The 14,156-nt window shown below is 41.4% G+C and overlaps 1 protein-coding gene across 9 annotated transcripts; it reads left to right on the top strand.

The window, feature by feature from the left end:
• The first annotated feature begins 808 nt into the window (after nt 1-808).
• mki67 (marker of proliferation Ki-67) lies at nt 809-13,720 on the top strand. Of its 9 annotated transcripts, none has more exons than XM_035997545.1 (17): nt 809-1,032; nt 1,590-1,692; nt 2,528-2,609; nt 2,911-3,026; nt 3,366-3,435; nt 3,565-3,640; nt 4,599-5,255; nt 5,392-5,618; nt 5,713-5,875; nt 5,909-6,133; nt 7,219-7,334; nt 7,649-7,826; nt 7,930-8,073; nt 8,201-9,042; nt 9,399-9,444; nt 10,080-11,240; nt 11,616-13,720. In XM_035997545.1, exons 2-17 carry the CDS (start codon nt 1,604-1,606, stop codon nt 13,454-13,456), a joined length of 6,033 nt encoding a protein of 2,010 aa, XP_035853438.1. In that variant the 5' UTR covers nt 809-1,032; nt 1,590-1,603; the 3' UTR covers nt 13,457-13,720. The 9 variants fall into 9 exon arrangements, with proteins under 9 accessions (XP_035853438.1, XP_035853440.1, XP_035853439.1 ...); XM_035997547.1 differs by having other exon boundaries at nt 5,713-6,133; nt 10,080-10,204; nt 10,682-11,240; XM_035997546.1 differs by having other exon boundaries at nt 5,713-6,133; nt 10,080-10,330; nt 10,682-11,240.
• The last annotated feature ends 436 nt before the right edge of the window (nt 13,721-14,156 follow it).

Here is a 14,156-nt window from a genome sequence, read left to right as displayed (position 1 = left end):
TTCCGGGAATATGTTGTGCTCACTGTTGGAGTTGGTGTCAAGACGAAGATACAGGCAGACAAATCTGTTCTTAACTTTAGGCCTTAAATCGATTGCTTCCAACTAGTTGACACACCTAATCTAACAACCACTGTCTAGAAACACATGACACTTATAAATAAACTAAAATTAAATAAGAAGGGGTCTTTAATCTTTAATCTACATGACAAAATGTACATTTGTTACTCTCTAAATTAAACCTCACTCTTAAGAATTCATTACATGGATAACTATCATTAGTCTAATTGTTTTGAAATTAACTTCTTTCATTTTTGGTAACAGGGGAAGAGACAAATATTTAGTTCTAACTTTGATTGCTTCCACCTTTGAAAACCTATTAAATAAAACATTTTTTTTAACAGGTAAAGGAAAACATTCATTTGTAATTAATGATCTCAATATTTTGTTGTAACATTCATGATCTAAGAAGTTATAGTTACCAATAAACATATTATCGGAAGTAGATGAAAAAAACCACGAGTACTATGCCCCGCCCTCTTTCCGAGCTGTGACGTTTCAACCAATCACAATCCTTCGCGCGGAATTTCAAACATTTTCAAATCAGATTCACACTTACCGAAGTAAGATTGTTCCGCCAAATTTGTAAACAAAATAGTCCCTTTCATGTAAATGCAAGGTAAATTGGTGCCAAGAGCGAAATTGAAGTTCAAAACGTAGTAACATATAAAATACATGAATTGTACCCCAAAACGTCAGTTAACAACACAAACATCAAAGAGTATTTTTAAGGTTACTGTGTATGTGTGGCGGAGTGATACAACTGCAACTATCTGTAAGCGGCGAGAGACGTCATGTCACGGCTGAACAAGGTAGCATACGTTAGCCGTTCGTCAATATACATTGTAGGGTATGGTAGGACATGAATTGTACGTTAGCTAGGTTTATGATATTATAGCAAAATTCCTTTTTGCCACATCCCGGTTGATGTTTATGGATTTCCAGAAGTTGACGTGTCTTTGAGCGGACTTCCAGGTAACTGTTCAGACTAACGTTACAAATGTTTTTTTCAATCTGTCGGTCGTTCAATCTTAGGCGACATAACGTTAATTAACGTTAGGTTTTAGAAACGTATCTTGTTTAGTAGTTTTAGTTGCTAATGTCTATGCATTTTCCTAATTCTAATCTATAATCTATTCTGACATGTATTCTTATATCGTTACCATCGTGGCGACATTGCACGTGGGGTTTCACAGCATTGTCAGCAGTCTGTTTTAAAATTAACGTTACACTAACAACGACCTGCTGATTTGCAAAGATGGCCTTAAATTGCTTCTACGTTACCTAGCTAATGTTAAAACAAAGTCGGCCAAAAGCACATCATTAACGTTAGCTATCGTCGATTTGTTATATCGTTAAGCATAGAAGTTAACGTTACGTTTTTTTTCGCAGACACTTTGTCTTCCGTTTGTAGCATGTTTCCAGAAGGCTTCTTTCTAATATTTAAATGCTTTGTTTACCTAACGTTAACTTGACGTTGTTGTTTAGCTAGCGCCCTGTGCAATTTTGACACTGTTTGCTCATGTTCTCAGGTAACGTTACGAAAATGCCATTGCATGGGAAAATAGTCGTGATTAAGAGGAGTGGAGGAGATGGGACTGAGTTTCCTCTTATTTCAACATGCCTAATTGGAAGGTGAGATCTTAAACATTCATTTGGTGGATTTAATGTTTTGTCATTTTCGTTTGAATTTTTCTTTTCTCGTCGTAATTGCAATCTTTTTTTTTTATCTTAATAAATATTAAGTACGGCAGAAAGCACATGTTATGTGGAGTTCATGTTGAGTTGGGCAGATGTGCTGTAAAAAAAAAAAAAAAAAACTCTGGGGGCGGGCCATCTGCTGGTGACGTCAGAATCATATACCTATGCATGTCTGCTCAGTACAATTGACTCCTTATTGTATATTAAACCTTCAGTTCACTTTACTTTTAGACCATGTGACATTTCATTGCTACTTAAAAACAAGCGCCACTTACATGTACACTATCGGTCAAAAGTTTGGGGTCACTTAGAAATTTCCATTCCACTCCATTATAGACAGAATACCAGCTGAGATCAGTTGCATTTTTTTTTTAATCAGGGCAGCAGTTTTCAGATTACATTATGTGCTTACATAATTGCAAAAGGGTTCTCGACTGTTGTAGAAAGAAGTGGCTGATCTTTAATGCAATTTCTACATTGCCCATTATCAGCAACCATTCATCCAATGTTCCAAAGGCACATTCTGTTTACTAATCTGATATCATTTTAAAGAGAAAACATTGGAGAACCCTTCTGCAATTATGTAAGCACATAATGTAATCTGAAAACTGCTGCCCTGGTTAAACAATCAGCTGGTATTCTGTCTGTAATGGAGTGGAATGGAAATTTCTGAGTGACCCCAAACTTTTGACCAGTAGTGTAAACCTAGATACATTCCAACTAACATGTCTCTTTTGTTGACTCATTTGTTTCTTTGTGGTCTTAACAGGAGGCCTGACTGCGATATTCGTATTCAGCTTCCTCAAGTCTCCAAGGAGCATTGTAGAATTGACTTGAATGAAAATAAAGAGGTAACAACAAAACCTTTTAAACATGATCACATTAACTTGTCAGTGGTTTAACTTAATGAATATCTGGGATAATGAGGAATTGTTATTGAATAGTCACATTATGTATTCATGTTTTGATCATTTCTATGTTAATTTTGTAGATACTTAAAAAGAAAAGAAAAAAAGTGTCATTGCTTAAATCATTGTGGATTCACTGTGGGAAATCTTGTCCAAGATAAAAGTAAAAGTCTAGCTGACACTGGCTTTCTACTTTGAGCTACTTTAACAGACTGTTTGAGGTGATTATGTTTTCTCTCACCAGGTCATTTTGACAAATTTGAGCTCAGTGACTCCAACTCTTGTGAACGGAGAGGCTTTGCGGCAGTCTGAGCGTTTGAAGCATGGAGATGTGATAACTGTTATTGACCGTTCTTTTAGGTGAGTATGAAGGCAACATTTTGTTGCCTCAGACTTTTGCCCTCCATAGTCACCAGGGATTCATCACTTTTGACCATAGACTGTACAAGATATGGACATAGTCTCCTTGATATCACCCAAAGGTTTCTGAAGAGCCGTGTGTTTTTATTAAGGGCCTCACCTCTCCTCATATTTACCTGTGCTTTAGAGCACATTAATAGGGACGTGAAATCTACTCTAAGTACCAGCATAATGCATTTAAAGGGCACATATACCGGATGCAATGGAAGTTTTTCATTACCATTTTTATTGGCGGATGTAAATGAGGTCTTACTTACATTTTGTTAATTGTCATTTCAGGTTTGAGTACCCTCCACCACCCACACCAAAGAAGAGGTCTTCCAAAGGAGGCAAAACTGAAACCCTCAAAGTAATTTACTCATCATTTCTTATTTATCCCTCGCGCATTGCAGCCTTCCCAATGTCTTGAATTTGCCTACACTGCTCTAATGAATTTGATTATCTTAGAAATGTTTTAATGAAAGTGCTTCACGTCTAGGTTCTTCAAGATCAGCAAGTGGGGGCCACTGTCGCCACCGAAACAGGAGAAAAAAGGATCTCTGAAGTTACCGCCGGTGAGTTTGTGTGATGGGGGTTCTTTTGAATTGGCAATTTGAGATTGCTATCTTTCATATTCATTTCATATCTGCTTCATTTCTAGCTCTATAAATCATTTCACAGATCAGTAAAACATGTTTTTGCACCCCCACTCTAACTCCCTGTCCCCCATCTGTTCCGTTGAAAGGGATTTAGTGTAGAGTTTAGATTCTCTGGCCGGGCCGACATTTTATGCTGCTATGATCGTGCCGGGCCCTTCAACAAGAATTTTTTTTTTTTTTTAAATCATTACTTTATTAGCCTTATTCGGTGGGGAGCAAGCTATGCTTCTCCCGCAGCTCTGGGTGTAGGCTATGTCCTGCACTGACTTGAGTGTGAGGTAAACTGTGCTACATCGCGTCTCCCCCATCTGCAGCACTGTTGTCGGCCAATTAGGTGATCGAGACAAGAAAGTCTCCTATATGGTCCAGGGCTTTGATTATGTTGTTGCCTTGATCTGTTACCCACACTATTCGGCTGAGGGAGCTAGGGTCAAGTTTTTTTTTTTTTTTTTTTTTAAGTTTCTTCATTCGGATCCATTTGCGATCCATTCCATTCTGAATAAACAAACAGCGCAGTTTACATGCTTCGTCCTTCTTGCATTACCGGTATTCATTAAGATGATTCTAAACAGATTTCTGTAGTTCAAACAACTCAGAATTGTAGTTTAGAACGTCAGTTATAGCGTATTTAAAAAATTCTCTGCTTTAAATCGGGCTTGTAATTGCAGTTAATGTGTTGGGCCGGGCTCGGACGCAACGTGCACGGGCTCGGGTAGGGTCAGGCAAGATTTTTTTTGGGCCCAATCAAAGCTCTAATTTAGTGTCTGTAGTTTTTCTCCGCTCTCTAGTCTAACACTTGTTTTAATTGTATTTATGCTATCAATTGTACAAGCCTCTTAATGCCAAATTTATTTATTTTTTTGTACATTTTTAGACCCTCATCTGAAAGATGGAACTAACCATGACAACATCCAGCGACCCCTGGAGAAAACTGTGGAGGTGGAGACCAAGGAGGGCGATGGCCTGCTGCAAAGCAAGACCGCCTCCCCCTTCAACGATCTGTATCAAATGATCAAAAAGTCTCTGGATGTCAAGACCCCTCGGAAGTCTTCTGCCAGTGTGCTTCAAACACCTACCTCAAGGTTTTGCACTCCAAAACCGGGTTCAGTGAGGAAAAATGATGGAAAACCTGTCCTTTCAACAGAAGACAAAAGCACTCCAAAGAAGGAGGAAGCTAAAGTCTCTCCTGTAGCTGACGAAACTAAGGGGGAGGCTGAAAATGTAAGTAACGGGACCCCAAAGTCTGTGAAGAAGCAGAGGAGGTCCTTCCAGGTTCCTTCTGCTGAGATGGCCAGACCTTCAGTTGGAGAAGCTGAAAATGCTGCCAACTCTGAAGCAACTTCACCCCAGAAGAGAAGCCGTACACCCCCCCAGAGGTTCAGCGCGTGTGAGGTTGAGCCCAAATCGCCCGTGAGGCGGAGAAGCAAGGAGGCCGAACCTGCCGTGACCACGGAGGAACAAGAAGAGCAAGCAGTGACTCCTACCAAAACGGATGGTCTTAGAAGGTCATCACCAAGGAACTCTGGGAAAGGTAATACATGTTTTAATACTACATTGTGTCTTTGTATTTGTTAGGAGTGTTAACCGAATAACCGTAATTATTCACGCATGTTATGTTGACCTATGTTTGGTTGTTACTGACGTGCAGTCATGTTTTCATTTCAAAGAGGCGTCCAAAAAACGCAAATATGGAGAGGTGGCGGCCGACTCGCCCACACCACAGATGAAAAGGAAACGGGTTTCCTTTGGAGGTTACCTGTGTCCTGAGTTGTTTGACAAACGTCTGCCTCCTGACTCTCCGTTATGCAAGGGGGCCACTCCGCGGAGAAGCTTGTGTGTCTCTAAACCCAAGCAGTCACTCCTCAGACGAGCATCAGCCATTGGTTTGCGACAGGTAAGACTGAAGTGGAGGATGAGGACTGAAGTAGTGTGACCTATCATTAATAATTATTGTCCCTCATATTTAAAATGGATGATCTTTTCCGTAGGAGTTTGAAGAAGAGCATCCAGATAGCCCTAATGTGCGAAGTCCTGCAAAAATGAGGACTCCGTCACCTAAGTCATCAAAGAAGTCACCAAAAGCCATGACCCCCTCTCCCAAAGCTGCGCCTCCTGCAAAGAAGTCACCAAAATCCAAGAGTCCATCTCCTGCAAGAGGAAGGTCTCCCACTGTTGGTGTAACACCAGGAGTCCAGACCCCCTTAATACAGGGGCGCTTCTCTGTGTCACACATCAGCACACCATCTCCAGTTGCAGAAGATGCCGTAACTGATCAGGTGCCTTTAGTCACTGTAACTCCTAAAGTACCCCTGAGGAGGAAGAGCATGTCCCGGGAGACTCCAAGTACAGCAAAGAGTGCTGTAAAAGTAATGCGCAGAAGAAGTGGCATTTCACGGGCATCTCTGAAAGGTACGTTAGACCCTGAAATGTATTGTATATCTCTTATGTTGAAATCTGGTCTTTGTTTGGAGTTAATCAAGTGAAAGAGCAAAGCTGAAAGCCATTGAACTATTATGTTAAAGTGCTCATATTATGCTTTTTGGCTTTTTCCCTTTCCTTTATTGTGTTATATATCTTTTTTGTGCACATTATAGGTTTACAAAGTGAAAAAGCCCAAAGTCCACCCCAAAGGGACTTACCATCTCCAACAGAAAACACTGTTCACAAACTGCTCCAAACTGCTCTGTTGTAGTCCAGCCTTTACTTCAGAGACGAACGTGCGTCACTTTGTAACACGTTATAATGCTCGCCTAGCTGCTAGCGTAGCACGCCCTACTAGGGCTGTGCAATTAATCGAAATTTTAATCACAGTTACGATTTCAGCTCCTAACGATCCCAAAAACAGTAATTGAGAAATGATTATTTTGCACATTAAGTTTTGAGCTAAACTCTTATTTTATCTTGTGTTCTGAATTTAAAAAAAAAAAAAAAAAAAAAAAGTTCAAACGGCAAAAGTATTAAGGGAAATTTCACAGTTCTAGGGGTTTTCACTGTTGATCTGTTTCACTTTTTTCAAGTTCAATAAATGCAACATGCAATGTGTAATCAGGATTTCAATGTTGACCAAAATGATGTGATTATGATTTTTTTTCAGAATCGAGCAGCCTCATACTCTGCTTCTGACTAGCTACTAGTCCTTAACTAGGTACTGCGCATGTGTGACTCCCAACAAAGATGGTACAGAAGTGTGATGTCTCACTCTGTAGCTAAAACAGAGAGCTCAACACACAGGGTGAAAAGAGGAGCTGCAATGTGCAGTATGACAAATGTTTTCTGAAAATTAAACCACATAAATATATTCTGGTACAACTTCTAAATACAATTATGAACCTGGAAATTGGCATAATATGAGCACTTTAAAGATTTTCACACGTGCACACTCCTCAATAATGACATTAACATTTGGTTACCATAGAATAAGTTCTGTTTTTGATGCTCAGGAGTTTGCTTGGGGCCCTCGCTTGTTTTTAATTATTTTTTTTGTTTCACTTCAGTCAAAAATTCCTGGGCAGACATTGTGAGATTTGGGCCAGCTAAGCCTCAAGTTGCTATTCCGGCTAAAAAAATGGTCACCAAAAAGGCAACAAAGAAGACTGTGTCCAAACCACAGGTAAAGTAAGATACTATAACGATCACAGGGTACATTTACGTCATTGTAACAGATTTTTTTTATCTTGCAACGACCTTACCTTGTTGGACCTATTATTATAATCAAAGGGCTTAAAAAAAAAAAAAAATATATATATATATATATATATATATATATATATATATATATATATACACACACACACACACACTGCAATAGACCCAATCTTATTGCACCTCAAATTTACACATTTGTGATGTTAGCATTACCTTTTTAAAAAAAAAAAAAAAAAAAAAAAAACAACACTCCAGTCACTGTTTTTCTCAATCTTTCAGACCCCTGCAAGAAAACTCAAAGACCATGTCAGCACTGGACATGCAGACTCACCTGTTACCATTGTTGTGGGCAGAGCTCACAAGCAAAAGGCTTTACATCCAACTGGTGCTGCGCCAAGACTGGTCACCAATATTTCACTCCTGAAAAAGAACATGAAAATGGATGAGGACCTGAGTGGTAATTACCTCTTTTCTATCTTAACAAATGGGAACACTTGTTCTTGGGAATGCAATTTGGACTTCAATATTTTACCTGCTTATATTGTGTGTTGTTTTTTCAGGAATTTCAGAAATGTTAAAAACCCCTGCAAATGAAAGGAAGAGGAGATCAGTAATTGGTGAGAACGATGCCACAAAGACACCAGTGGGAGGTCTAGCCACATCCATGGTAGAACCATCGGTGTTGAACACACCGGAGGAGCCAGGTAAAGTGTGTGTGGTGGTATTGTTTGTTAGCAAACAACCAAAGCATGACATTTGCAGTCTGCGTAATCACTAAGACTGAGGTTTTTCTGGACCTGTTATGTAATTAAATGTGACTTATTTTCACAGGTGAAATGATGGTGTCTCCACTGAGTGTTTCGTCTACCGTAAAAGACAGTAGATACAACACTGAAGCAGTCCAACGCCTCCTTAATGATGACCAAGAATCTAGCATCGTCAGTGACACCCCTGCCTTTGAGATTCACTCCGACGATTTTAGCGAACAGCAGTGCGCAGATTTGAAGACGACCTCTGTAACAACTCCCAAACAGAAGCCAGACGTGCCAGAGTGTCTCACCGGAGTCAAGAGGATCATGAAGACGCCAAGACAGAAAGCCGAGCCTGTTGAGGACATCAGGGGGAAGATTTTGAAGACTCCTAAGCAGAAACCCGAACAACAAGAGTGTCTCACCGGAGTCAAGAGGATGATGACGACTCCGAGACAGGAGACCGAGCCTGTAGAGGACATCAGAGTGGAGCTTCTGACAACTCCCAAACAGAAGCCTGAACAACAACAGTGCCTCAGCGGTGTTAAGAGTATTTGTAAGACCCCACAACAGGAGGCTGAACCTCTTGAAGATGTTCATGGAAAACTTCTGCAAACTCCCAAAGCTCTAGAGGCTGGTGATGCGAGTTTGGACGGTGTTGAGCAGACTGTGGAGACGCCAGCACACATGCAAGAATCTGAAGACCTATCTGAAATGACAGACATGAAAACCCCAAACGTAAAAAGCTCCTCATTGGTACCTCCCAGAGAAAAGGCCAAACCTGTTGAGGAGAACTCTGGTATCAAGAGGCTTGTGAAAACACCGAGGCAGAGCCATAGTGCCCCAGAGGAAGACTTTGGGGGACTTCAGGAGCTCATGGAGGAGCCACTGGCTGAACCCACAGGACAACTGGAGACAAATGAGGTAATAACCAGAACAATGCAAAATAAAAGGGATTGTAAATATTAGCAACTATTTCACATGACATAGTTATTTGATTTGAATATGAAAAAGAGATTTTGGTTAAGAGCTTAAACTTGAGTGTCAGGTACTGAGTTGAACAAGCTGTATTTGCAGTTCAGCATTTCATTGATCATATAACACTAGTATAAACATTTAGGCTTATTTTAAGTTTGTAGATATCAGAACCTGTGTAGCCACACTTTGACAATATGACATTTGACTAATTTCACTACGAGACGTCTGTGCTGCTTACTTGCTTTATTTCAAAGTGAGTGCTCATTCTCTAAATTGTGTTTGATTATTTATTTTTTTAACAGGTTGAGGATCAAACGGCTCCAGATTGTGATGAAGATGTAGCAAAAGGTTAGTTTGTTGTTAAATTTGAAAATGTTATATATAATATGTATAATAAATGAGAGAGAGGAACGCACGCCAGTGTTGGAAAAGGGGCGCATTGTGACAAAAGTACAGAAGCCATGATGCAAAAAAAATTTTTTTTTTTACAAAAGTTTTGCCATGATGAGTCTTCTTCAGGGAATTGAGGGACAAAACGGCTTAATACACATTAAATGTGGATAAGACACAAATGTGTCCCATTAAGGGGATGAGTGTCCTCAATTACATTGACATGTTGTAGGAGAAGCAAGTAGCGACCAGGTTCTAAAGCTATATGATCAGAAGCTGAATTTACACGGTCTACCAAAAAAATATTTCCATGTAGACATTGAAAAACGGCCAAGCATCAGAAAGGCACAATACGTTTGATTTTCATTGAATATTTACACCTTCGTCTGATCACGTAGCTTTTCAAATGGCATATGAATCCGTTTGCTGCTTGCTCCTCCTTCAACGTGAATGTCACTGAGGACACTGTCTGACTGAACCATTGCACAAAACGTACTTGCTATGGAATCCTATTGTCAAAGCATGAAACCTGGTGCAAATATTTCTCTTGTATTTTTCCATTGTGTGTATCTATATATTGCTTTGTTTTTTAGAAGCAGATGCAAATGAAGTTGTCGTTGATGACCACATGGAGGAGGTGCCAAGTGGACACAATGATAATGAATCATCAGATGCCGTGGAAACGATCTCTCAAGCAGCTGTAGATGAGAATATATCTGAAGAGCAACCCACAGTGGACGCGGTAGATGAGATTTTACCTGAAGAACAACCCACAGTAGATGCAGCAGATGAGAAAATATCTGGAGAACAACCCACAGTGGACGCAGTAGATGAGATTCTACCTGAAGAACAACCCACAGTGGACGCAGTAGATGAGATTTTACCTGTAGAACAACCCACAGTAGACGCAGCAGATGAGAAAATATCTGGAGAACAACCCACAGTGGACACAGTAGATGAGATTTTACCTGAAGAACAACCCACAATAGACGCAGCAGATGAGATTTTACCTGTAGAACAACCCACAGTAGATGCAGCAGATGAGAAAATATCTGGAGAACAACCCACAGTGGACACGGTAGATGAGATTTTACCTGAAGAACAACCCACAGTAGATGCAGCAGATGAGAAAATATCTGGAGAACAACCCACAGTGGACACGGTAGATGAGATTTTACCTGAAGAACAACCCACAGTGGAGACTGCTACTGGCAAAGTCACAGAAATGGACACAACTGCCACCGAAGCTGAGCATGAGAAGAAATCAATTCGAGGCAGAAGGGCAAAAACAGCGGAGGACAAACGACAGGCAGCCGAACAGTCTGAAGATCCTGTCGTCCTTGCTCCAGTCAGAGGAAGAAGAGGGAAGAAAACTGAAGCTGCAGCACCACCTGCTGTGAAACAAACAAGAGGCAGAAATGCAAAGCCTCAAGAAGACAGGGATGTTGAGCTCACAATGGAGAAAAGTGCGTCCCTGCCTCCAAAAGTTGCCCTTAAGCCTAGAAGAGGAAGGAATGCCAAAACGGCTTCTGATGATCAACCTGAGATGGTCCAAGAGGTTGCCCCTGAAATTGAACAGAATCCACCTGTTGATGTTGACCAAGCAGCACATGACAGTGCAGCACCCCTGGAGAAGGCGGTGTTGAAGCCCAAGCGAGGGAGAAAAACTAAACAGCCTGATCCACCAGTGCCAGAGCAGGAAGATGTGCCTAGTACTCACAGTGACGGTGTTCCCCAAGCTGACAAGGCTAATGGTATGTCATCTTCCTTGTTTGTGTTACTGCTGTCATGTTGTTGGTTTAAACAGCATCACATAAAGCTACCTCTGACCCCATGCATCACTTGTAAAATGTAGGGAATTTGATACATGTGTTTTCCATTCCTGGGGGAGTTGAACATTGTGCATGCCCCATTAACCAAAGCAAGACCTTTTGAGTTAGCTCTAAACAAACAAGTGCTGACTGCTTGCTCTGTGCTTTAAGCAACTCAGTGTTTTTACAACATTGATGAATGGCCCTTGTAATAGATCTTTTTTATTAGTTACATGTATGGAGTTTAACTGATCAGTTATTTAGTAGTTCAACAACTTCAAATGAAAAGCTAACGTTTCTATTTTGTTTTCTCCTAAGCAGATGCAAATGAGGTCTGCAGTGACCAGCTGGAGCTGGTGCTGAGTGGAAGTGATGAAAATCAAGAACAACCCACAGTGGAGACTGCTACTGGCAAAGTCACCGAATTAGACACAACTGCCACCGAAGCTGAGCATGAGAAGAAATCAGTTCGAGGCCGAAGGGCAAAAACAGCGGAGGACAAACGAGAGGCAGCCGAACAGTCTGAAGATCCTGTCGTCCTTGCTCCAGTCAGAGGAAGAAGAGGGAAGAAAACTGAAGCTGCAGCACCACCTGCTGTGAAACAAACAACAAGAGGCAGAAATGCAAAGCCTCAAGAAGACAAGGATGTTGAGCTCACAATGGAGAAAAGTGCGTCCCTGCCTCCCAAAGTTGCCCTTAAGCCTAGAAGAGGAAGGAATGCCAAAACGGCTTCTGATGATCAACCTGAGATGGGACCAGAGAAAGCTGTGGAAACAACACTGGTGACTGAGATTCCCACTGAAGCTGTGAGTGACCAGACTCCAATGAAAGAAAATGATTCTGCCCCCCCTGCAGAGGAAGCTGTCCTGAAGCCCGTTAGAGGGAGAAAAACTAAACCAACTCCTGTTGATCCCCCTCAGCCAGAGACAAATGAAGTTGTGATTAATGAGCCTCTTACAGCAGATGCACAACCTCCAAAGTCCATTCCTACTCTTGGAAAATCCAGGAGAGGGAGACAGACAAAGCCTGATGCTGTTGAACGGAATGAGGTGATGGAAGACACAGTTGTTGCCGTGGAGACCAAGCAGCAGTCTCAGCCTCCAGTCAGGGCTAAGAGGGGAAGAAATGCTAAACAGGAAGAAGAAAAGCTAGAGTCCACTTCCGTTGAGACTGCTACATCCCAGGAGCCAGCTAAAAAACTCCGGAGAACCAGGAAGGCAGAGCAAGACGTAGAACCGAGAGAAGTCCAAGCCATTGAAATGGTTATTCCAGAGAAGGCTGAAGCTCCACTTGTTGCTGAACCAGTGCCGATGGACGAACAGGCTACAGTGGCTGCAAAACCCAGGAGAGGAGGGCGGAAAGCAAAACAAGACCCTGAGCTCGAAACCCCTGCGGAGTCCACCGAGGTCCAAGAGGTCCCTGCCGTCAACTCCACAGACAAACTCAAAAGGGGTAGGAGAGGAAAACAAGTCACTGAAGAGGTTGGAGTCACCGCTGTAGTATCAGAGGAAAAACCTGACCGCGAGCTGGAGGCTGAAGAGAAGACTATTGCTGAGCCAGACACTCCAGTCATTAAACCAAGCAGGGCAAGGGGGGTGAAAACTTCTGTAAAAAATGAGGTTTCACAAGCCATTCCAGCCAAGAGAGCCCGTCGAGGTGCTGCTCCTCCCCTTGATGAGTCCAGTGCAGAATCCACAGAGCCTGCGCCAACTTCAGTAGAGCCGGCCAAAAGAGGGAGACGGGCAGCAGCAAAGCCCACAGCAGATGATGCCACAGTGACCGGAGAGCAGCCTAATCCTGCTGAAGATTCAAGCAATGCTGTTATGGAAGACACCAAAATGTCCAAAAGATCGGTGAGGTGGAAAGCAGATTTGGAAGTCTTTGACATTTCAAAAGTAACACCTGTAAAAGCAGTTCGAGGTAGGAAACCAAAACTTGCAGTCCAAGTCGACACTGAAAGCAAAAATGTGTCAAAGGATGCTAACGAAACTGAAGAGGATCTCTCAGGCAAAGTTGTTGAAGCTCAGCCCGTCAAGAGAGCCAGGCGAGGGGCAAAGGTCGCTGATGTAACCACTGAAGCGGAGTCCACACCCACGGTGAAAAGCGTTGAGGCTGACACACAGCCAAAAACCCGAAGAGGAAGAATCGCTAAGAAATAAAAGCCTTTGTATATATTCTTAATCCTAATCACATTTTTCTTATCTTTTTGTAATTGTCATTGTTCTTAGATTGTATCGCGTTTTAGAAAGTATTTTTATGGACAGAAAATTAAGCACTGTTTCTTTCTCTTTTTTTTTTCAATACAGCAGGGAATTGTTTAAACATTTATTTTGTTACAAGGTGTATGTTGTTCATTGCTGATTTTGCAAATTTGTATGGTGAAAAAAAAAGTGATTAAATCTTTTAGTACAAAAAAAAAAAAATTGGTCTGTATTTGTCTTTTATGTCCAAACATTCTCTGGTGTTCTGGTCATCCACATGTGGGGTTAAAAGCTTACATGTAGTCTATTATGGGTACAATTACTGCTCGGGTGACTGGGCTCCATCAGTCATGTTTCCGTCAGTTACATGAAGTGCTGAAAGATGACAGTTGCATGGTTTACATTTGCTTTCATGTGTAATGTGCCGGTCTGATTTTTATAAGCAGAGGAAAATGTTTATTCACAGCACATAAAACATTAATTTTTATAAGAGGGGTAAGTAAAAGTGAGGCAGGCAAGTGTAAATTGGTAAATGGACTGGGGTTTAAAAGAACCACAAAGCTTTAACCAAGCCATAAGCCATCATTATACAGCAGTCATTGCATTGCCTTTGCATAAAATGTGGAACACATTATTTGAAATCTCCATCAACTTATAC

Source organism: Sander lucioperca, chromosome 22, assembly GCF_008315115.2.
Source record: "Sander lucioperca isolate FBNREF2018 chromosome 22, SLUC_FBN_1.2, whole genome shotgun sequence".
In the NCBI taxonomy this organism is placed as follows: domain Eukaryota; kingdom Metazoa; phylum Chordata; class Actinopteri; order Perciformes; family Percidae; genus Sander; species Sander lucioperca.
This window is presented reverse-complemented; position numbering and strand designations above follow the sequence as displayed.

Coding starts and splice junctions, on each gene's coding strand:
- mki67 (XM_031291346.2), top strand. CDS start 1,604: ATGCCATTGCATGGGAAAATAGTCGTGATTAAGAGGAGTGGAGGAGAT. Junction 3,027..3,365: donor GTTATTGACCGTTCTTTTAG/GTGAGTATGAAG, acceptor TTGTCATTTCAG/GTTTGAGTACCCTCCACCAC. Junction 6,134..7,218: donor TTCACGGGCATCTCTGAAAG/GTACGTTAGACC, acceptor GTTTCACTTCAG/TCAAAAATTCCTGGGCAGAC.